The 24,813-nt window shown below is 39.6% G+C and overlaps 1 protein-coding gene across 1 annotated transcript; it reads left to right on the top strand.

The window, feature by feature from the left end:
* The first annotated feature begins 976 nt into the window (after positions 1-976).
* NLRC4 (NLR family CARD domain containing 4) lies at positions 977-24,812 on the top strand. The gene is made up of 8 exons (XM_039250291.1): positions 977-1,043; positions 1,150-1,410; positions 2,104-4,095; positions 6,477-6,569; positions 8,253-8,423; positions 11,327-11,419; positions 12,518-12,685; positions 24,486-24,812. The coding sequence occupies exons 1-8, from the start codon at positions 977-979 to the stop codon at positions 24,773-24,775; spliced, it is 3,135 nt and encodes a 1,044-aa protein (XP_039106222.1). The 3' UTR covers positions 24,776-24,812.
* The last annotated feature ends 1 nt before the right edge of the window (position 24,813 follows it).

Here is a 24,813-nt window from a genome sequence, read left to right as displayed (position 1 = left end):
TAGTACAAAAGTGACAATGGTTGCTGCCTGATAGCTTTTGGTTCTGTTTTATTAATTTTACCGAATGAGGAGCAGATTTACAAAAAGAAGGGGACACTGTTTAGAATCACCTTTGACCCGTGCATTTGGAAATAATACCATCTACTGAGATACAGAAAAGTGGAAATCTTTGTTTCAGAACAAGTAAGTATACTAGAAATAAAATCTGCTTGGTTAGTTAGTGTGCCTCCAAATACTGATAATACTGAATGGAAAATCAGTTTGTGTCTTCTCCTGAACAGTTCTTTGTGGAATTCCCAATAAGTATTCTGTGGTTTTAAGAATTCAGTTACAAACATGGCAGCCCATGATAACAACACAACCCCAGACAGAACAGGATTTACACACAAAGAGTAACCAGGTGTATGCCTTAAAATATTGGTCCCTTCCCCTGTTCAGCTGCAACCTCCCAGCCAGACAGCAAAGAGCTACACCTGTCAAGATCATTATGAAGAAACATGGTGTGGATTGAAGTGGTAACCAAAATGTAACTCTTTCCACTTAGATGACTGGACGTAGACCTGTGCTATCCAATGTGGTAACCACTGGCCACATGTATCTATTTAAATGTGAAGGGCAGAGAGAGAGGGAGACACAGAATCTGAGTTGTCAGCATAGAGCCTGACTCGGGGTTTGACTCACAAACCGCGAGGTCATGACCTGAGCTTAAGTGAGATGGTTAACTGACTGAGCCACACAGGTGCCCCTAGTATGTTCAATATTTAGCAGCACAACACTGAATAGGCTCAGAGAGGTTTAGCAACTTGCCAAGGTTACACAGATGGTAGCAACTAGCAGATCCTAGGCCAGTTTCATTCTCTTAAAGCCCACAGTCTTACCACTATGACCTCCCTAGAGACCCTTTTATATTGGGACATGAGACTACTTCATGACCACAGAAACACCATGCTGCTCAATAAAAACTCTGGGATTAAGGATGAGGGCTTTGCAGAGCTTTTCTTGTGGGCTTGTAATTCAAGCATTTGACATTTCCATAGCTCAAGGTGGGTCCAGAGGAGGGGGAAAATGCATGACCCAACTGCTCTGTCAACAGGATGCTGAGATGTACATTTTACATAAATAAATGTGCATATCCCCCCCCCACCTCAGTGAATTTCATAAAGGAAAATAGTCAAGGCCTCATTCAAAGGATGGGAATGACTGTTATAAAGCAAATTGCGGATGAGCTATTTGCGTGGAATATTCTAAATTACGAAGAAGTAAGTGTCATTTACTGTGAGAAGGTTGAGCAGGATGCTGCAAGAGGGATCATTCATATGATTCTGAAGAAGGGTTCGGAATCCTGTAACCTCTTTCTCAAATCCCTTGAAAAGTGGAACTATCCTCTGTTTCAGGACTTGAATGGACAAAGTAAGTATCAATTTTCTTGTATCTGTTCTACAAATAGAATAAACCATGAAGAAGACCCATAATCCCCATGAGAGAGCCTCTGCTCTCCTCCCTCTTTATATCACTGGGTAGTGGGTTTTGATTCTGTGAAGGAAAAGCTTGGACTCTCTCAGAAAAAACTCCCATTAGATCACTTGTTGGTGAAGCCAAATAAGTAGCGCCAGGGTCAGGGATTAATGATTTAGTATAGACTCATTTCAAAATCAAACTGGATAATGAAGTCACTTAAGTTAACATAGTCATGGTTCTTGACATTCCTTGGTCCAATATGGAACCATTATTTTTTTAATAATATTATCATCAAATAATAACTAGTATTTCGTTTTATGATAGATTTTAATCAAGGTTAAGGCTTGATCTGGGGAAAGCTACCCCTAACCATCCCCACTATTCTCACACACTTTCAAGCTTAACCCAAACACAGGCTCCCATTTCCAATTGGCTGCTGCAAAGACCATGTGGTGGAAAGAAGGAAACAGAAGGTGAAAGGGGAAGAGTAAATATTTAGAACCTTTTGTGCCAGCTCAGACCTGGGGAAGGAAAGTAAAGTCACCAATGGAAGATTTCCAGCATAAATCCCTCTTCATCCTTATGACACCTTAAGTTCTGGGGAGACACAGTATTGGGTCCTCTAACCTTACCTCTTCTCTAAAGATCTTTCTCAGCAGACGTCAGAAGAAGTCTTAGATGATTTGGCTCAGAATCTAAAGTACTTATATGATATTCCATCTTTTCTGAACTTCTATCCCTTGGGTGAAGACTTTGACATTATTTTTAATTTGAAAAGCACCTTCACAGAACCTGTTCTCTGCAGGAAGGACCATCACCATCACCGATTAGAGCAGCTGACCCTGGATGGTTTGCTAGATACTCTTCAGAGCCCCTGCATCATTGAGGGGGAATCAAGCAAAGGGAAGTCCACTCTGCTGCAGCAAATCGCCATGCTCTGGGCTTCTGGAAAGTGTGGGGCTCTCACCAAGTTCAAATTAGTCTTCTTTGTTCGTCTGAGCAGGGCCCAGGGTGGGCTCTTTGAAACTCTGTGTGATCAACTCCTGGATATACCTGACACCATCAGGAAGCAGACTTTCATGGCCATGCTACTGAACCTACGGCAGAGGGTTCTGTTTCTCCTTGATGGCTACAATGAGTTCAAGGCCCAGAACTGCCCAGAGATCGAAGCTCTCATAAAGGAGAACCACCGCTTCAAGAATATGGTCATTGTCACCACCACCACTGAGTGCCTGAGACACATCAGGCAGTTTGGTGCCCTGACTGCCGAGGTAGGGGATTTCACAGAGGACAGTGCCCAGACTCTTATCCGAAAAGTGCTCATAAAGGAGCATGCTGAAGGCTTGTTGCTCCAAATTCAGAAATCCAGATGCTTGAGGAACCTGATGAAGACCCCTCTCTTTGTGGTCATCACTTGTGTAATCCAGATGCGGGAAAGCGAGTTTCACTCCAACACACAAACGACACTGTTCCGCACCTTCTATGACCTGCGGATACAGAAAAACCAGTACAGACTTAAAGGGGTGGCTGCAGATGACTTGACTCAGAGCCTGAACCACTGTGGAGACCTAGCTCTGGAGGGTGTGTTCTCCCACAGGTTTGATTTCCAACCAGAGGACATGTCCAGTGTGAACGAGGACATCCTACTGACCACTGGACTCCTCTGTAAATACACTGCTCAACGGTTCAAGCCAAAGTATAAATTCTTTCATAACTCATTCCAGGAGTACATCGCAGGACGTAGACTCAGCAATTTGCTGAAGTCTCAAGAGCCAGAGGAGGTGACCAAGGGGAGAGGTCACTTGCAGAAAATGGTTTTCATTTCAGACATTACATCCAAGTATAGCAACCTGCTCCTGTACACGTGTGGATCATCTACTGAAGCCACCAGGACTGTTCTGGAACACCTTGCAGCAGTGTATCAACACGGCAGCCTCCGCGAGCTCTCCGCCACACAGAAGCCTCTCTGGAGGCAGGATTCTGTGCAAAGTGTGAAAAATACCACAGTGCAAGAAACTCTGAAAGCCATAAACATCAATTCCTTTACAAAGTGTGGCATTAATCTATTCCATGAGAGCATATCCAAATCAGACCTGAGTAAAGAGTTTGAAGCTTTCTTTTGTGGCAAAAGCTTATATATCAACTCACAAAACATCCCCGATTACTTATTTGACTTCTTTGAACACTTGCCTAATTGTGCAAGTGCTCTGGACTTCATTAAGCTGGACTTCTACGGAGAAGCTACAGCTTTGAGGGACAAGAATACAGAAGACTCAGGCAGGACTCAGGAAAGGTCCTCAGAAACCTACATTCCCAGCAGGGCTGTGTCTTTGTTCTTCAACTGGAAGCAGGAATTCAAGACTCTGGAGGTCACGCTCCGAGACTTCAGCAAGTTGAATAAACAAGATATCAAATATCTGGGAAAGATATTCAGTTCCGCTACAAACCTCAGATTGTGCATTAAGAGGTGTGCGGGCGTGGCCGGAAGCTTTAGTTTGGTCCTCCGCACCTGCAAGAACATTTATTCTCTCATCGTGGAAGTCAGTCCCCTCACCATAGAAGACGAACAGCACATCACATCTGTGACAAACCTGAAAACCTTGAGTATTCAGGACCTACAGACTCCACGGCTGCCAGGTATTACAAACATCAGCAGTTTAAATTTTTTTTAATGTTTTTATTTACTTCTAGGAGAGAGAGAGACAGTGTGAGTAGGGGAGGGTCAGAGAGAGAGAGGGAGTCACAGACTGAAACAGGCTCCAGGCTCTGAGCTGTCAGTCAGCACAGAGCCCGACGCGGAGCTCGAACCCACGAATGGGTCATGAGATCATGACCTAAGCGAAAGTCGGACGCTTAACCGACTAAGCCACCCAGGCACCCCAGCAGTTTAAGCTATAATAAAGCTTGTTTGGGTGCCGTGCATTCTCACTAGCACTTACTATCATTTGTATTTGTCTTTTTTATTTTCTTCATTCTACAGTTGCCTTCCAATAAGAAAAAAAAAAACAGACAATACCAAGTGCTGATGAGGATGTAGAGCAACTGGAACTCTGGGGGTAGTGTTCTTTCATCATACTTAGCTGATAAAACAGAAAACTTCTTATGGGCTTGTTTGCCAACTATTTACCTCTTTGGCCAAGTAGCTAAGTTTTCATCCATCCGTTAATTAGGTAATTTATCTTCTTAATGTTGAGTTTTGAGTGTTCTTTATGCACTCAAACATTTATTATAAAGAATACCATTCCTTTGTCAGATCAGTGATTTGAAGATATTTTCTCCCAATCTGTAGCTAGTCTTTTCATTCAGTATCTTTCAGAGAACAAAAATTTTAGATTTTAGTTGCAGTCCATTTTTTCTTGTACAAATCAAGCTTTTGGTGTCATGTCTGAAAACTTTTTGCCTAACCCTAGGTCATGAAGATTTTCTCCTATCTTTTTCTCTTAAAGTTTTATACTTACATTTATGATCCACTTGGGTTAATGTTTATATAAAGTATGATGTTTAGATCAAGGTTCATTTTTCTTCCATACGGATATCCAGTTGTTCTATTCATTGAAATGACTATTCTTTCATGTTTGAATTGCCTTTGTACTTTTGTCCAAAATCGTTTGGCTGTAATTATGTTGGGTGTTTCTGGACTCTCTTGTCCTATTGATTCATCATTTGACAATACCATTGTCTATTCCTTGCTAACTTCATCTTGTCTTAATAACTGTAGCTTAATAGGAAGTCATAAAATTGAGTAGTGTTTCTACAACTTTATTCTTTTTCAGAATTGTTTTTTATATTCTAGTTCCTTTGGCTTTCACATTGTCTATATAATCAAAAACTTCCTGACACCTTGGTTGGAATTATATTAAATCTATAGACCATTTTAGGGAGAATTGATCTTTATTTTGTTGAATCTTTCAATACATGAGCATGGCTTCCCTTTCCATTTATTTAGATTTTCTTTTATTTCTTTTATCATAAATTGTAGTTTTCATCATGTTCATCCTGTATATGTTTTATGAGATTTGTACCTAACTTTATACCAACTTCATTTATACCAACTTCTTTTGGAGTTACTGTAAATGGAATTTTAAAATATTGGTTGCCAATTATTTACTACTACTATATAGAAATGCAATAGATTTTTGTGTATCAATCTTATAATCTACACATTTGCTAAACTCACTTCGTGTCATTTCCAAAAAGAACAAGTTTATTTCTTCCTTTCCAATTTGTTTTTATTTTATTCTCTTGCCTTATTGCACTGATTATGACTTGCAGTGCAATGTTGAATAGGTGGTGTGAGAGTGAACATCCTCCCTTGTTCCTGACGTTAGCAACAAAGCATTAAGACTTTCACCATTAAGTATGATGTCAACTGTACTTTTTATGGAGATGACTTTTATCAGGTTGAGGAAGTTTCCTTCTATTCCTAGGTTGCTGAGGATTATTATGGATAGATGTCAGATGATGGCAAATGTTTTTTCTGCATCAACATACTTGACCATGTAGTTTTTCTTCTTTAGTTTGTTAATACAGTGAATTATAGGGACTGGTATCCAAATATCGAAACAGCTCTGCATTCCCAGTAGGAAGCCCACTTGGTGGTCGTATAATATTCTTTTTATATCTGGTTGAATTCTTTAGTAATAGTTTGTTGAGGATTTTGTTTCTATGTTCATGAATGATACTTGTCTGAAGTTTTCTTTTTACTCTCTTGGTTTGGGATTTGTATCATTTAATGATAGCATCATGAAAACCTTAGATGTCTATTATTAAATTCCCAAGTATTTGGAGATTTTCCTGGTTATCTCTCTGTTATTATTGTCTAGTCTAATTCCATTATATTTGGAGAGCATGCTTTCAGCTAAAGATGCCCATCTCTGACCAAAAAAAATCCACCAAAACATTCTTGCGTCAATTTCATGAGTATTTCTTGCCCATGGAGACAACTAACATTTTTTTGATTGGTAACAAAAATCTAGTAAATGACAAATGAACATAGTCAATCCTTTTTCTTTTGGCAGGTGGTCTGACTGACAGCTTGGGTAATTTGAAGAATCTTACGAAGCTCATACTATACAACATTAAGATGAATGAGGAAGATGCTATAAAATTAGGTCAGATTTTTATTTTCCTTAATATTTTTATTAATGTAAGTTTGATAATAAGAACAGTTAACTTAAGACTCCTAGACACTGGCTGTGTCTGTGTAAGGCAAGGATGTCTTTACGTACTTGTGATTTCATTCATTTTCTAGACGTTTTTCTCTACTGCCATTCCAATCCTTCAGCACCATTTTATGTAAATTGTGCACCAATAGACTGTAATGCTTTTGGGGACAGAAGCCATGATATGTTTTATCTTCCTGGATGATTGACTATGTTTGTGTTTGAAGCACAGCAACAATATAAAAAAGTTAATACTGTGGTTTCATAATTAAATAAAGCTTCGTAAATGGAATGGAACACAAGAAGGCATGTGGATCAAGAAAGCTTAATACAAGCAAGATGTGTGGTTTGTCATGGGGAGCCAGACTCTCCAGGACAAGGAGGATTCCCCTTGAAGCTGTTTTCCTCCAGTGTCCCTGCTTTATACCATCTCCTCCATGGCTCTTTCCCCCAAACCCCCTCCCACTGTTTGAGCCCTCAGTTATATGTTCCTCAGAAAAGAAAGTTCCTATTCTTTTTTATTTTGCTTCCTGCCTAAAGACAACCTTATCCTATAATGACAAAATGGCTTCCCTTTTTTCATTAGTCTATATGAGAATAACCAGATTAATTCCATGTCTAGTAAACATCTGTTGCATGCCTATAACTTACTCAGACTATTAGAGCTGGAAAGAGCCTGAAAGCATCTAGTTCAACTCTCATTTTACTGCCAGTGAAACCTAGAACAGTTTATTGACTTGCCCAAGGTCTCACTAATCGGTACAAAGGGTTCAAAAATACCTATCTCAGATGATCTGGTCCAGTCTGGGGTGAGGGGTGCCTGGTTAACTCATATAGTTAAACATCCGACACTTGATCTCAGCTCAGGTCTTGAATTCAGGGTTATGAGTTCAAGCCCCATGTTGGGTTCTGTGCTGGGTGTGATGTTTACTTAAAGAAAAAAAAAAGGAACCAGTCTGGACTTAAATAGACAAATCTAAATTTACTGTTTATTAAAGGGTTACTATGCATAGGTTAGATACCATACTAGATACTTTTACAAACTTCCGCTCATTGGATCCTCACAATAGTCCCAGTTACATAGGTATAATTATACCTAAATCCATAGCCAGGTTACACAATGAAATTATGGGATCCAGGAATCAAATTGACTGCAAAGCTCATGTTCACGACCCTTAAGCTCTACAGCTGGCTATAAATAGTTACACTAGAAGCACACCAAGGAATAGAAGTCCCCATGCTACCCCCTCTGAATTCAGTTCCTACCCCTCCTGAGATTTTGGGGGGAGATTAAAGGGAAAGTGCCCATTCAGAAGATTTCATCTTCATCCTACCAAAAATATGGTAAAAGGTACACACTGATACGCATTAAAATACTACCCATTTACTATAGTTTTTTTCATGCTACTGAGAGAATGACCTCCACAGAGGTGACCTTGGTATGGTCCAGGAGATTGGAGAGTGATAGTTGAAAGAGCAACTCTCTTTGGTTTTTAGAACTCAAGGTCTCTAGAGATAGAACATGGTAAGATCTCTGTGCAATTGTTCTTTGCCTTCTTTTCAGTCCATCAATATATGTTTAAATCAAATTAACTTGGTGCCCTAATGTGTTTCCTTTCTTCCTTTTTGCAGCTGAAGGTCTGACAAACTTGAAGAAGTTGTGTTTACTCCATATGACCCACTTGTCTGACATTGGGAAGGGAATGGATTACATAGTAAAGTCTCTGTCAGCTGAACACTGTGACCTTGAAGAAATCCAATTAGTCTCCTGCTGCCTGTCTGCAAATGCTGTGAAAATCCTTGGTAACTATTGCCTGCATTAACAGTATGAGAGAACATGTGCTACTTTCATACTAATGCATGTTAAGTCTCTCAAAAGGAAATTTAATTTTTAGAGAAACTGGAAAAGATCATAAAGACTTCCAGGTAATATCTAGCCTGTTTTTAATGATCTTCTCCATGACTGGAATGAAAATTTATTATAGATGGAGAATTAGAAGAACACTTCAGAATAATGGAAGATATTATAATTTTAAGAGATGGTGAAGAAAATGAAAAGAAGAAATAGGTACTGGAAGCTGGCAAATGTTCTGTTATATAATAACTGCCTAATAAATATTTAGATGATGGATAAATAAATGATTGAGAAGCAGAGAGTGAAGGATTTCCTTAAGGTTCTCAGGCCATCCAAATCTTACCCATGGCCATTTTAAGACGCAGCTAATGTGCATTAATTTAAGAGCTAGGTCTTGAGGTGCCTGGGTGGCTCAGTCAGTTAAGCCTCCGACTCTTGATTTTGGCTCAGGTCATGATCTCATGGTTTGTGAGATGGAGCCCCATGTTGAGCTCCACACTGACAGTACAGGGCTTGTTTGGGATTCTCTCTTTCCCTCTCTCTGCCCTTCCTCCGATTGTGCTCTATCTCAAAACAAATAAACAAAAATTTTTTTAAAAACTTAAAAAAAATAAACTATAAAAAAACTGCTGGGAATCTGTAAATGAAAATCATTTGTATGCTAATATAAACCAAGAGTTAGAGAAACCCATGATTAGAAGAGGCTAGACAAACACTAGGAAAACAATGATAAGTGCACTCCTTACTTCTCTACCTGACCCAGGGGAGACACAGATTTAGAACTACAGGGGCGCCTGGGTGGCTCAATCGGTTAGGCGTCCGACTTCTGCTCAGGTCATGATCTCATGGTTCATGGGTTCAACCCTGCGTTGGGCTCTGTGCTGACAGCTAGCTCAGAGCCTGTTTCAGGTTTTCTGTGTCTCCCTCTCTCTCTGACCCTCCCCGTTCGTGCTGTCTCTCTCTCTCAGAAATAAATAAAAAACACTTTTTAAAAATTTAGAACTACAAATAGCAGCTTTACCCTTTTTTTAAGAAAAAATTTTTAATGCTTTTTAAATTTATTTCTTTTAAAAAAATTTTTTTAATGTTTTTTATTTATTTCTAGGAGAGAGAGAGAGACAGCGTGAGCAGGGGAGGGTCAGAGAGAGAGGGAGTCACAGACTGAAACAGGCTCCAGGCTCTAAGCTGGCAGTCAGCAAAGAGCCCGACGCGGGGCCCGAACCCACGAACCGCGAGATCATGGCCTAAGCGAAAGTCGGACGCTTAACCGACTAAGCCATCCAGGCGCCCCTGCTTTTTTAATTTATTTCTGACAGAGAGAGAGATAGCATGAACAGGGGAGGGTCAGAGAAAGAGAGAGATACAGAATCTGAAACACGCTCCACGCTCTGAGCTGTCAGCACAGAGCCGGACGCGGGCCTCGAACCCACGAACCATGAAATCATGACCTGATCTGAAGTCGGTCGCCTAACCGACTGAGCCACCCAGGCACCCCAGCTGTACCCTTTTTGAGAGGAGTTCCAAGGGTTTTTTATGTGAAAGTACTAAACCCCAGAAGATATTTTACTCTAAGAGTTCATATGATTGATTAAAAATAATAGCTGTAGCAATTGGCTGGCTCAGTCAATAGAGCATGTTATTCTTCAGCTTCTTTCATGAGTTCGAGCCCCATGTTGGGTGTATAGCTTACCTAAAAAAACAATTTAAAAGATACCTAAAAAAATAATAATAGGTAATATTATGAGTATATGTCCATGAAAACCTTGACTTTTTTCAATGGAGATTTTTCTTATTAGTCTTGATAGGAAAAACTTCAACTAGATTAAACAACCATTATAAATACCTAATGTGAAGAAAAGAACTAGGCAGTTTTTAGCTAGAGTGATGGTATTCTATGATTAATGCTTGTGTGTAAAATAATTTTCTATATTTTTTAACCTCAACATAATTACATCTTTTGCAGATAGCATGGAATTGAGTCTTGCTTTCTTGGAAAAGAAAAAAAAGTCCCATCTTATTTCTGCCTTTTAATTAGTGTTTAGTCCATTTACAGTCAATGTAATTATTGATGTGGATAGATTTTCATCTGCCATTTTGCTATTTGTTTTCTGTTTTTCTCACCTGTCTTTTTTTAACTTCCTAAATTTTTATTATTACCATCACAACTATGACATTAGCAAAATCATCTAAATTAACATAAACAACTGCTCATTTCATCTGGGTTTTTTTGTTTTTTTTGTTCCTTTGTTTCTCCTGTATGATAAGGACATTTTGGAATTGGAAATGATCCTACATGTTATCTAGTTCTTTGTTTTTAAGTTTTTTTTTTTTTAATTTTATTTGTTTTTGAGAGAGAAAGAGTACGTATAGGGAAGAGACAGAGAGAGAGGGAGAGAGGGAGAATCCTAAGCAGGTTCCACACCAGCAGCACAGAGCATGATGCAGGGTTCAAACTCATGAACCGTGAGTCAGACACTCAACTTACTAAGCCACCAGGCACCTCTCAACTTCTTCATTCTAAAGATGAAGACACTGAAGCTTGGAGAAATGGAATGATTTTCCTACAGCTATGTAACAACTATAATTTATGCTGTGTTAGGCTTTATGTGAAGTTTAGTAGTCAGAGCTTAGGACTGGAAATATCTGTCCATTTGGTCATAGCCATGGTAGTTCAGAGTTAAATCTAGCCAGATACTTTTGGGAATAATTAAATAATTTAACTAATCAGGTCAAATAATATGTATGCTATCAACAAAGAAGACAAAGACTTAGGATTCTTCTAAGGATATTTTTTAAATGCATATATAGCTCTCTAAAAGCCTTTCTATTTTGTATTGAAATTTTTTTCCAGCTCAGAATCTTCACAATTTGGCCAAACTGAGCATTCTTGATTTATCTGAAAATCACCTGGAAAAGGATGGAAATGAAGCTCTACATGAACTGAGTAAGAATAACAATTTAGCCAAAATCAGGTACTTGAGTATATATACTAGATAGTCAGAAACACACATATGGGCCCTAATGTTTTTTGGTCCATTTTGCCTTACTATATGTCCCTCAAGAGACACCGGCCAATCACTTTGAGCCACCAGTTTTCACATGCTCATCACACCTGAGGCTCCCAAGTGCTTGCATCCTTCTAGGGGGCCAGTGTCTGAGAGTAATTGATATTCAAGACAAATTTGTTTAAGGAGTTAATGATAAGATTTTTATTTTTTTTAATGTTTATTTATTTTTGAGAGAGAGACAGAGCACAAGCAGGGGCAAGGCAGAAAGAGAGGGAGACACAGAATCTGAAGCAGGCTTCAGGCTCTGAACTGTCAGCACAGAGCCTGATGCAGGGCTCAAACTCACAAACCTGAGCTTGAGAGATCATGACCTGAGCCAAAGTCGGACACCTAACTGACTGAGCCACCCAGGCGCCTCAATGATAAGATTTTTAAAGTGTGATAGTGATATTGTGATTATGTTTTTTGGTTTTTTGTTTTTTTTTTTAAGAACTATATGGGGTGTCTGTGTGACTCAGTCAGTTAAGCACTGGACTTTGGATCAGGTCATGATCTCAAGGTTTGTCAGTTTGAGTCCTGTTTCGGGCTCTGTTCTGTAGCCTGCTTCGGATTCTGTATTTCCCTTTCTCTCTGCCCCTTCCCTGCTCATAGTTTGTCTCTCTCTCCCTCTCTCAAAAATAAACATAAAAAATTTTAAAATAAAATTAAATTTAAAAAACTATATTTACTGTCTGAAATTTGCTTTAAAATAATTCAGAAAGACATGAATTGGGGGAGGATGAAGCAAGCTTGTCCATGAACTGATATTTGTTGAAGGTTGGCTTATCAGTACATATAGTTTCATTATACCATTCTGCATAATATTTGTATATTCTTGAATACTTTCCATAAAAATATTAACCAGAATTCAAGTAGAGTCTCATCGCACAATGAGTAGGCTGCAGAGATGGAGTCCAGTCCTTCTCCCACATCCCTTCATTCTTCATCAATTTTGAGATGGATTCAGTTCCTGGACTTCTCTCTGGTTCTTGAAGTTGACAGGCTGCACATCCTGGAAGAGCTGACTGTGCTGATGCTGCCCTGGTGGAGTGATGTGCGAGTCAGCCTGACTAGGCTGTTGGAGCAACTGGTGGGGGCCCTGCAGCTTGTCAAGCTTGGGCTGAAAAACTGGAGGCTCACAGATGCAGAGATTAGAATTCTAGGTAGGTACACACATACAGAGCCAAGAGAAAAGAAGTGAGCTCTAACAAAGCTCTTAAGTTGGTTTTAAAAATTAATTGTATTTATTTATTTACCTCCTCTTTTTGTTAAGATTTTATTTTTTTTAATGTTCACATATTTATTTTGAGGGAGAGAGAGAGAGTGTATGTGTGCAAGTCGGGGGAGGGGCAGAGAGAGAGAGGTGAGAGAGAGAATCCTAAGTAGATTCCATGCTAAGAGTGCAGAGTCCGACAGCAGGCCTTGAGCCCACGAACCATGAGCTCATAACCTGAGCTGAAATCAAGAGTCAAATGCTTAACCGACTGAGCCACTCAGGTGCTCCAAGAGTTTATTTATTTTTTTTTATTTAAAAAAAAATTTTTTAGGGGCGCCTGGGTGGCTTAGTCGGTTGAGCGTCCGACTTTCGCTTAGGTCATGATCTCGCGGTTCGTGGGTTCGAGCCCCGCGTCGGGCTCTGTGCTGACTGCCAGCTCAGAGCCTGGAGCCTGTTTCAGTCTGTGACTCCCTCTCTCTCTGACCCTCCCCTGCTCACGCTGTCTCTCTCTCTCTCTCTCCTAGAAATAAAAAAAAAAAAAAAAAATTAAAAAAAAATTTTTTAATGTTTTATTTATTTTTGAGAGTGAGATAGACACAGCATGAGCAGGGGAGGGTAAGAGAGAGGGGGAGACACAGAATCCGAAGACAGGCTCCAGGATCTGAGCTTGCTGTCAGCACAGAGCCCGATGTGGGGCTCGAACACACAAACTGTGAGATCATGACCTGAGCCAAAGTTGGACGCTCAAGCGACTGAGCCACCCAGGCGCCCCATCCAAGAGTTTAGTTTTAAGTAATCCTTACACCCATTGTGGGGCTTTAACTCATAACCCTGAGATCAAGAGTCACATTCTCTACCAACAGAGCCAGCCAGGGGCCCCACCTCCTTTTTTTTGTCCAAACATATATATTTATTTACTTTTTACATTTATTTATTGAGAGACAGAGAGAAACAGAGTGTGAACAGGGAAGGGGTAGAGAGAGAAGGAGACACAGAATCCAAAGCAGCCTCCAGGCTCTGAGCAAGATGTCAACCCAGAGCCCAATGTGGGGCTCGAACTCACAAACCATGAGATCATGACCTGAGCTGAAGTCAGGCGGTCAACTGACTGAGCCACTCAGGCGCCCCTGTCCAAATACATTTAAAGAGAGTTCACACAGATTAAGGAGTAAAATGATTACATTTTTTAAAAATGTTTATTTATTTATTTTGAGAGGGACAGACAGACAGAGAGTGAGGAAAGAGAAAGAATCCCAAGCAAGGCGCCGCACTGTCAGTCAGTGCAGAGCCTGATGGGGGGCTTGATCCTATAAACCATGAGATCATGCATGACCTGAGATGAAATCAAGAGTCTGATGTTTCAACAAATGAGCCACCCAGGAGCCCCAAGGAGTAGAATGGTTTAAACACTGGCCTGCCTTCAGGTTTTTGAGCATTGAATCTAGAGTATTAAAGGAAAAACATTCCCATTACCTGAGAAGGTATATTATGTTAGGAATTGCTCTTCCTACCCTTAACTGTGTGAAATTCAGCAATGCTCCTCCAATTTTGGGAAACATTTTTCAGTTACCTGTTAGGTATTTAAAATAAGTAGAGGCAGAGGTACCTGGGTGGCTCAGTGGGTTGGGTGTCTGACTCTGGATTTCTGCTCAGGTTGTGATCTCTCGGTTCGTGGGATAGAGCCCATGCCTGAGATTCTCTCTCTGCTTCTCTCTCTGCCCCTCTCCCATGCACCCATGTGCTCGTGCTGTCTCTCTCTCTCAAAATAAATAAATAAACTTAAAAAAAGATGTAAAGGTAAATGCAACTTTATCTAAATAGGATCACTGAATATCTTTAAGCAATTGTGATCTAATCCAGGAACAAATAAAGGTCTATAAATGACTGAAGATTCCATCAGCCTCAGGCAGTCGATGGAAGGTCTTCATGCTACCTGTATTAGCTATTAATTTCTATATAACAGATTACCCCCCAAAATAGTGGCTTAAAATAGCTATAAATATTATCTCACAGTTTCTGTGGCTGAGGAATGTGGGAACTGGATGGTTCTGGCTTAGGCTTCACCACGAGGTTGCAATCCCGATGTTGGATGGGGCTGCTGGAGGATCTGCTTCCCAGGTAGCTCCTCACAGGGTCGGCAGGCTGCCTGGAGGCCTCAGTTTCTCATCTCTGGACCTCTCCGGAGGCTGCTTGAGCATTCTCAGTGTGGCTGCTCACTTCCCTCAGAGCAAGAGATCTAAGAGAGAACGAGTTGGAAGCTGCAATGTCTTTTATGACCTAAGCTTGGGAGGTCATTTCTTCTGTATCCTGTTGGTTACTCAGGTCAGCCCTATCCACTGTGGGATGGGGCAACCCAGAGGAGGTGAGGATCATTGGGGCCATCTTAAAGGCTGATTACCATACTATCTAAGGCAAAGGATTGGTGAAAACAGCCTTAACTTCATTTCCCTCGCAGATTGTCAAGAATATATTTGTAGTATACCTATCATGAAACTTGTACTTTTAACCATTTTAAGTATACAGTTCTGTGGTATTAAGTACATTCACATACTTGAGCAACCACCATCACCATCCATTTCCTGAACTTTTTCATCTTCCTTAACTAAAACTCTGTACCCATTACAGAACTAACTCCCCACCCTCTCTTCTATTTAAAACCTTTTCTCTTTGAGATGCATGTCTCTAAGTGGTTAGTCTGCTCCAGGGTTTTAGCCTTCTCTAATGGTGCTTCAAGTGCAGGATCTTTTCTTCCCTTAATTGCTAACTCTAACTTTACTCACTCCCTGAACCCATCAAATCATATAATTCTGGGTGTCATTCTTCAGGTCCCTTTTTATTCTGGGTGATTTTGGAGGCAGGTGGCTTCTGTGACAGGCTAATTAGTTAGCTAATAAATTATCCCTGTCAGGTAACTTCATATCTTAAACAAGTTGGAAAGGATATGTGTTTTTTCCTTCCAAGTTTTTATTTAAATTCAAGTTAGTTCATATGTAGTGTAGTATTGGTGTCAGGGATAGAATTTAGTGATTTGTCACTTACATATAACATCCAGTGCTCATCACGAGTGTCGTTAACGCCCATCACCCACTTAGCTCATCCCTCCACCCACTTCCTCTCCAGCAACCCTCAGTTTGTTCTCTGTATAAAGAGTCTCTTATGGTTTGTTTCCCTCTGTTTTTATCTTATTTTATTTTTCCTTCCTTTGCTCTATGTTCATATTTTGTTCCTCAAATTCCACAAGTAGAATCATATGGTATTTGTCTTTCTCTGACTTATTTTGCTTAGCATAATACACTCTAGTTGCATATATATCGTGGCAAATGACAAGGCTCCATTACTTGAATGCCAAGTAATATCCCGTAATAGATATAGATATATACATCACATCTTCTTTATCCATTCATCAGTCAATGGACATTGGGCTTTTTCCATAATTTGGCTATTGTTGACAGCACTGCTATAAACATTTGGGTGCATGTGCCCCTTTGAGTCAGTATTTTTGTATCTTTGCATAAATATCTAGTAGTGCAAATGTTGGGTTGTTGGGTAGTTCTATTTTTAACTTTTTGAGGAACCTCCTTACTGTTCTCCAGAGTGGCTTCATCAGTTTGCATTTCCACCAGCAGTGTAAGAAGGTTCCCCTTTCTCCACGAGGGATGCGTCTTTTCCAGGCCACTGGAAAGTGTGTAGAATTAGAATCACTTGTTGGGGAAGCATTTTTAGGTAGAGGCCTTTTAGCATCTTTTAAATCTTTAAGTAGTTACCTGCCTGATTTGCCCAATTCTCAGGCTGGCCAGTGAAACCAGAGAAGGAGATGGTAATATTTAGCAAAGTAAGAAATGAGCTAGGTAGTAATTTGCCATCTGACTTTAGTTGTCCAAGGTCTTATAGCCTCCACATGTAAATGAAAGAAATAAGAGTAATAGAAGGCAGTTGGCTCTTGGAAATTGAGCTCTAACGATGTACCCTCAAGAGCAAATTTAAAAAGTTACAAAATGAACAACTCAATAGCAGTAACTACTTTACTCTCAAAGTGTTTTAAAGAAGAACTTGTAGGATTATCATTATATCCCTAATAAAAGATAACACTGTCCCTGTTTTATATATTTAAAAAAAAAAAAAAAGCAGAGACATAAGGTTGTCACACTAAAGCAGGGAAAGAAAGGGTGGGAGACAGAAGACAAGGGTTGAGGATGTATGGAGAGAGTGTGGGTGCTGGATCCTACACTGGTCCCCTCCAGACATTTCTTTCACCTCTTTTTCTCCCAGAGGTAGAAAAAGCAGTTGGCTTGTGCTTGAACCATAAGTTGGAGTGAAAACCAAGTGTTCTCTGCCTTTGGTCTCTCCCAGAAGATGAAACTACTATTACAGGCTCCATCTTTATGAAGTGGTTGAGTGCACTGGTTTTGGGGTCAGATCTGGCCACCCTTTCCACTTGATAGATGGATGGCTTGCAGCAATTTAAAGTCTCTGAGCCTCAGTCTGGTCATCTGTCAAGCGAGAGTCACTATAATACCAACCATATTAGCAGTTATTGTGCTGATCAGTTATAAAACTAATGTATATAAAGTAAGAAGTTCACTGACCCATTGTATATGTTCAATAAATGGTACCGTGATCATGTTCCTCTGGGGGCTTCAAGGGGAACCAGAGACTAGGCTTATCTTCGTTTCTAAAAAAAAAAAAAAAAAAAAAAGCTTCCTCAGCCTGCAAAACAAATAAAATTTATAAAACTAAACCCTACTTGCTTCATGTATAAGACCATTCACAATGGAGCTTCGACTTACCTTCCTCTTCACCTTCATCTTCTGCCATGCCTCCCTACCTACATGAGGTTCCATCCTCATGGACTTCTTGTTCCCCTAAGTGCCTTTGTACATGCACTTTCTCTAGAACATCCTTTACCATCTCTTACAGTCCCTGTAAGACCTAACTTAAATATCTCCTCCTTTGTCAAATACTCTTCCTACGCTCTCCCTTCTGCACCACCATAAGTAAATTGGATGCCTCCTTTAAGCCTTTTGTCCAGAGTCTTTTAAACTTTTTTTTGACTATGACCTACAGTTAAAAATACATTTTATTTCATGATCTAATACACATACATACATATTAAAAAAGTTTCACAGAAAGTAATTATCTTATGCCATGTGTGACACAATCTGTTATATTCTATTCTTTCTGTCCTATTTCACTTAAAGCAGACACTGATTGCAACCCGTTAAATTTATTTCATGTTCCTCCAAAGGAGGGGACACCCTGAAGCTTACAAAAAACACTGCCCTAATATATATTCTGCCCAGGATGTCAGCCTAGATCCAGGGCTTCTGTTTCCATGGTCACTTCTGGCTCTCTCTACTCCCATGTGTCTCTGGATGTGTGTCACCTTGCCTCCTGCAGAGGTTCCTTTCCTTCTTCTCCAAGTGACTTGGGTGGGGAGAACAGTCACTTGTCAATTTCTACAAGGGCCCAGTATAATTACGGATGTAGCAAATATACTGAGTGCTTGTGGGTAATTGTGAAGGATAATTGTGATAGTTCTTAGTAGATTATGTTAAACATAATATTGGTGCTTCCATACTCTCAAAGAGATATTTAACCATTACTGTCAATTCAGGTTCCCAGTGCCACTCAATCACCTTGCTCTCTCCCATCTCCATCTCTTATATCCCCTATGAAACTGTCACAGTCTCCAGTGTCATGAGACAATTTAGGCATTAACATTTAACGATGGATATGTGTGACAGATGTAATAGTGAAATGAAGAAAGTGCAATGAGAGACAGATTCTCTAACTGAAGAAAGACTATCTAATGAGGTGGAGGGAGAAAACGAGATGTGGATGTGAGGTATGAAATTAGATACAGTAGTTGGAATGTACTTTCCTGGCCAGATTCTAAGCCTGGGTTGTCCTTATATTTCCACTTTTTCTGTATGCATACTCAGGATACTGGGGAATATCATAGACTTTGGCAGATAGGTATGCTACAATTTCATCAAAAACATTTAGAAGTGAATGGTAAGAAAACGCTATGTACCAAAATTTGCAGCATGCTGCAAAAGCAGGGCTTGAATAAAATTCTCATAGCCTTAAATCTTCATATTAGAGAAGACCAAAGTTAGTGAGTTTCTAATGTAAGAAGCCAGAAAAACATCAGAGTAAACCCAAGACCATAAATACAAGTCAAATTAGGAGGAACTTAATGGAGGGCCATGGGGGAGAAGAAGGGGAAAAATAGTGGGGGAGAGGGAGGGAGGCAAACCATCAGAGACTCTTGAATGCAGAGGAGAACAAACTGAGAGCAGATGGGAGTGGGGGGGAAGGGAAGAGAGGTGATTGGCATGGAGGAGAGCACTTGGGATGAGCACTGGGTGTTATGATAAAACCGACTTGACAATAAACTATTTAAAAATAAAATTAAAAACCAAAAAAAATATAAGTCAATGAAACAGAAAGTCAAAATATACTAAACAAGATTAATAAGGCTTGAAGTTGGTTCTTTAAAAAGAGTAACATGGATTATATAGTATAATCCATGTGGTTATGGCTTAGAATTGGAGACATCAGTATGAATTCATTTCATGTTTACCTTAATATATATGGTTACATCTAGAAAAAATATATATATATGAAATAATAGAAGATAAATATTGGTCTCTGCCCCCAGTTCCTGGCACAATGCCTGAAACCTTTGTAACTTCTTAAGTGATAAGACTCTGGGTGGGCTCCTGGATGGCTCCTGAATGGGCGCTCATCACCAGAAAGTCCAAGCCATAATTAGAAGCTTGCAATTCTCATGTCCTCCCCTCATCCTCCAAAGAATAGAGAGGGGCTAGAAACTGAGTTAACAATTGATCATCCCTGCACATAGTGACTTTCTCAGTGGTAGTATAGCAAAGGGAGCAAAGTAGCTTTACAGAGGATAAACTGAACATAAAGCCCCAACAGTACAGGATTAAGGGAGCTTCCAGGTTGGCAGACAAACCCATATTGGGAGGGTGTTGCACCCTGGACTCCATGGGGACAGAAGTTCTTGTGCTCGGAATCCTCCCAGACCTTGCCCTATGTGTCTCTTCATCTGGCTATTCATCTGTATCCTTTGCATATCCTTTAATAAACTGGCAAACATAAGTGTTTCCTGGAGTTCTGTAATCCCTCTAGCAAGTTAATCAAACATGAGGAGGGGCATATGGGAACCTCCAATTTGTAGCCTAAACAGAGAGAAGCTGTGGATAATCTGGGGACCTACTCCTTGTGACTGGCACCTGAAGTCGGATGGGAGCAGTCTTGTGGGACTGAGCCCTTAACCTGTGGGATCTGACTCTACTTCCAGGTAGACAGTGCTAGAATTGAGTTAACTTGTGGGACACCCACCTGGTGTTGCACAGGATTGCCTGGTGTGGGGGAAAGCCTCCACACATTTGACAACCAGAAGTGTCTAAAGTGTTCTGGATGCACAGTAAAGGAGACACACAGGACAGAAACTGGAGGCAGAATGAACTGAATTTTTCTTACACATATACATATACATATACATATACATATACATATACATATACATATACATATACATATTCCTTGCTCTGTCAGCTGAGAGGTCCTAGAAGCAACGATACCTCAGAAGCAATAAGCACTCCTTGTACCCAGATCGCGGATTCTAATACCATTCTCTAATAAAAGGAACCAGGGCACTTTGACAAAATGGCTGATTCTAGGACTAGGGCAGGAAATGTATAAGCCTAGAGTGTCTTGTAGTGTGAGAAAAGTATGGAAGTGCTCAAAACAGACACACAAAAAAAAAAAAAAAAACAAAAAACACCCACAATAACAGGAGGAAGTCAAAGTGACACAGAAACCAACTAAAAGAGCTCACAGTAGTTAAAGCTAGAACAATTGGAACAATAAAATAAAGTAGAATTGGATTACATCCCAAAGCATAAAATATCCATGAGTCCATAGTGATATAAATAAATTACTGAATAAATAAATGGTGGAGGAGGTAAATCTCTCATGAAGAACTGCAAGTAATTATGTAGATAACTTTGCCCATAGGAAAGTGGAGCATAACTCCCACTACTTATGTGCCGACTGCACATAATGACTTCCTCAGTGATAGTATACACAGGGGAGAAGAAGGGTAGCTTTACAGAGGACAAACTGGACACCATCTTACCCAGGTGATCAAGGTCAATACTAGCAGTGACAAATCATGTTGACAGCATCCACCCTGGACATGATATAATAAAAATGGTACTCTATACTTCTGTGATCCTCCTCTCCCAAATGCATAACCCCAATCTAATCATGAGAAAAACATCATTCAACTCATACAAAATACCTGGCCAATAGTCCTCAAAACTGTCAAGGTAATCAAAAACAAGGAGAGTCTGAGAAATTGTCGCAAGACAAGAGGTTCTATGAAGAACCTAAGGAGACGTGATGATTAAAGGTAATGTGATATCCTGGATAGGATCTTTGAACAGAAAAAAGACACTGATAAAAACTAAAGATATCTCAATACACTATCAACGTAAGTACTAATACTGGTTTATTAATTGCAACAGATATGCCATGATAATGTAACATGTTAAAAATAGGAGGAGCTGAGTCTGGAGAGTATGGAAATTCTGTGTACTCTGCAGTATTTCTATAAATCCAAAACTGTTATTAAAAAAATAACGTTTGTTTAAAAAAATCAAAGGCATTGGAGAACCTGGGTGGCCCAGTTGGTTGAGCGTCTGACTTCAGCTCAGGTCATGATCTTGTAGTTGGTGAGTCGGTGAGTTTGTGAGACAGGCTGCTGTCAGCCTGTCAGCACAATGCCCACTTCAGATCCTCTGTCCCCCTCTCTCTGCCCCTCCCATGCTTGTGAAGAAAGAAAGAAAGAAAGAAAGAAAGAAAGAAAGAAAGAAAGAAAGAAAGAAAGAAAATTATAGGTAAATCAGAGATTTAAAAAATATGGAAATCCATCAACTATGACACCAACAAGTTTGCAAACTTAGACAAAGAAGCCATGTTTTACAAAAATATCATCTACCAAACTGTTTCTAGAATCAGGAGAAAATCTAATCCATAAATACAATATAAACTAAAGATATAATTAAACTTTTTCCATAAACAGAAAAACTAACCTGAGATGCAGTGTTTAGCTAGTTTCACTATTAGGCAATCCTTAAATTAATAATTGTTACAGGAAAAGATCAACTGGTGGATGCTAAAGTCAGTGGGCAAAACTTTGAGGAGTAAAAGGATATTAGTATCTCACCCATGATATTTATTCATTAAAAAGGTTAAAATTACAAATTTACAATAGAAAACTTGGCAGACCCCTCTTTAAACAAGAGATATTGAAAGACATCCTGTGGTCCTGGATTGGAAGGTGTAATACTGCCAAGATGACAATACTCCCCTCATTGATATACAGATCCAATGTGATCCCTATCAAAATCCCAGCTGGCTTCTTTGCCAGAAATTGACAAGCTAATCCTAAAATTCATATGAATACTCAAGGAACCCAGAAGAGCTAAAACAATCTTTGAAAAGTAGAACAAAACTCAAATACATACTATTCCCAAGTTCAAAACTTGCTACAATTCCAGTGGTACTGGAATAAGGATAGATATATCCACTGAATAAACCACAGGCAAGAGAATGATTTCAGACCCCTACCTCATACCATGTAAAAAAAATTAAAATGCAACAAAGATCTAAAGACAAGAGCTGAGACAATAAAACATTTGGAAGAAAATCTAGGAGCAAATCTTCATGACTTCAAGTTAGGCAAAGTCTTAGATATAACAACCAAACGCAAGTTAAGAAAAAAATAAATACATTGGACTTCATCAAGGTCACAAACTGTTGTGCTTTAAAGAGCATCATCAAGAAAGTGAAAAAAGAACCCACAGAATGGCAGAAAAACTTTACAAATCATTATTTTCTAGACTATTGTCTAGAATATAAAGAACTCATAGAACTCACTGATAAAAAGACAACTCAATTTTTAAAAAGTTTATTTATTTTGAGAGAGAGACAGAGAGAGACAGAGAGAGACAGAGCATAAGCTGGGGAAGGGCAAAGAGGGAGAGAGAATCCCAAGCAGGCTCTGTGCTGTCACGGCAGAGCCTGATGCGGGGCTCAAACACACAAACCATGAGATCATGACATGAGCTGAAATCAAGAGTCAGAGGCTTAACCAACTGAACCACCCAGGTGCCCCAAATAACTCAATTTTTAAAACAGGCAAAAGATCTGAATAGACGTTTCTCCAAAGATACATAGACCACCAATAAGCCAGAAAGGATGCTCAAAATCATTAGCCACCAGAGAAATGCAAATCAAAGCCATGATGAAATCCCTCTTCCCACCCACTAGGGTGTTTATAATAACAAGGACAGATAATACCAAGTGTTAATAGGACTTAGAGAAATTAAAATCTTCGTATCCTGGATTGGAATGTAAAGTAATGCAATGCTTACAGAAACAGTTTGGCTTTAAATTTTTCTTTGTTAAGTTCCTGTGAGCTGGTAAAATCTGTTCTCCTGCTAGTAGAGAAAGAGAAAAGCTGCTCTTTAGGGAAGGAACCTTATACAGAGACACAAGAAATGGCAACCAGTATTTTGGCTGAGTGCGTGCCATGCTGGGAAGCACATGGAAGAGGGGGGGAGGCTGAAAGGACATGAATACGAAGCCCAAGAGAGCAGGGAGAAAGCTGCTTATAAGAAATAAAGAAGGGCTCCTTAGGGGAAGGAGGAAGAAAGGAGAAAGTGAGGGCCTGTGTATGAGTGAGGCTGGACAAGGCTTAAGCTGGTATAACAAGAGACCATGGCTTACAGAAGACAGAACTTTATTTCCCTCTTCTGTTAACAGTCCAAAAGTGAGCAATCCAGGCAGATGGGTATTGTCTTGTGCAATCTTTCAGACCCAGAAACCTACTTTCTTTGACTCCTCTATTCCTTAGGCTATTATCTTTGACTTCACGGCTAGGATATCCACCTTCCCTCTGTAGGAGTGCCCTATTCTGTAAGGAATGGAGGAAGTTCCTAAAGAATCTAAGGAGCATTAAAAAAAGGCAATGCCAAAAAAACTTTATCTTGAGATACTGAAAGGGTCTCACTTATTCAAGCTTACAGTTAGGAGGAACATTCCATACCCAAAGAAACTACAGTTAGTGTTTACTTCTCAAGAAGAGGAAATGACTTAAGACTGAAGTATGACTAGTTTTGAAAAAGGTGACAAATATTTAATAGCATCTCTCACACTTCATTTTTTTTTAATTGGAGAAAAAGAGAAAGAACACGAAGGAGAGAGGGGGAAGAGGGAAGGAAAGAATCTTAAAAGCAGTTCCATGCTCAGCGTGGAGCCCAACGGAGAGCTCAATCCCACAATCCTGGGATCATGACTTGAGCTGAAATCAAGAGTCAGACGCTTAACTGACTGAATTACCCAGGTGACTCTCAGACTTTAATTTTAAAGCAATTTTCCATTTCCTGGAAGAATCAGGAAAAGTGAAAGAATATATAATTCATTTATATTGGTTTGCTATACTGCTACTAATTACTATCTATCAGATCCCCTTAACTTTAGGACAAATATAACTTGTAAATATAACAGAACAGATTCATAATCACTGCCCTATCTATATAGCGAATTCTAAATTCTTTCTGAAGCAAAACACTGGTTCAAACAGTCATTTCTCTTAAAAAATTGTTTCATTTCCAACCAATATACTTATTTCTGTTTTTTTCATCCAGGTGGATTTTTTGAAAAGAACCCTTTGAAAAACTTCCAGCAGCTAGATTTGGCAGGAAATTGTGTGAGCAGTGATGGATGGCTTGCCTTCATGAATGTATTTCAGAATCTTAAGCAATTAGTTTTTTTTTACTTCAGTACTACAAGATTTTTACCTGATGCAGCCTTAGTCAGAAAACTTGGTCAGGTGTTATCTAAGTTCACTTTTTTGCAAGAAGGTAGGCTGGTTGGGTGGCAATTTGATGATGATGATATTAGTGTTATTAAAGGTGCTTTTAAACTAGTAACTTAAGGGGCACCTGGGTGGCTCAGTCAGTTGAGCATCGGACT

Source organism: Hyaena hyaena, unplaced genomic scaffold (assembly GCF_003009895.1).
Source record: "Hyaena hyaena isolate Hyena2069 unplaced genomic scaffold, ASM300989v1 scaffold_362, whole genome shotgun sequence".
Taxonomy (NCBI): domain Eukaryota; kingdom Metazoa; phylum Chordata; class Mammalia; order Carnivora; family Hyaenidae; genus Hyaena; species Hyaena hyaena.
The sequence above is the reverse complement of the archived record's forward strand: the minus strand, read 5'-3'. Positions and strand labels throughout refer to the sequence as shown.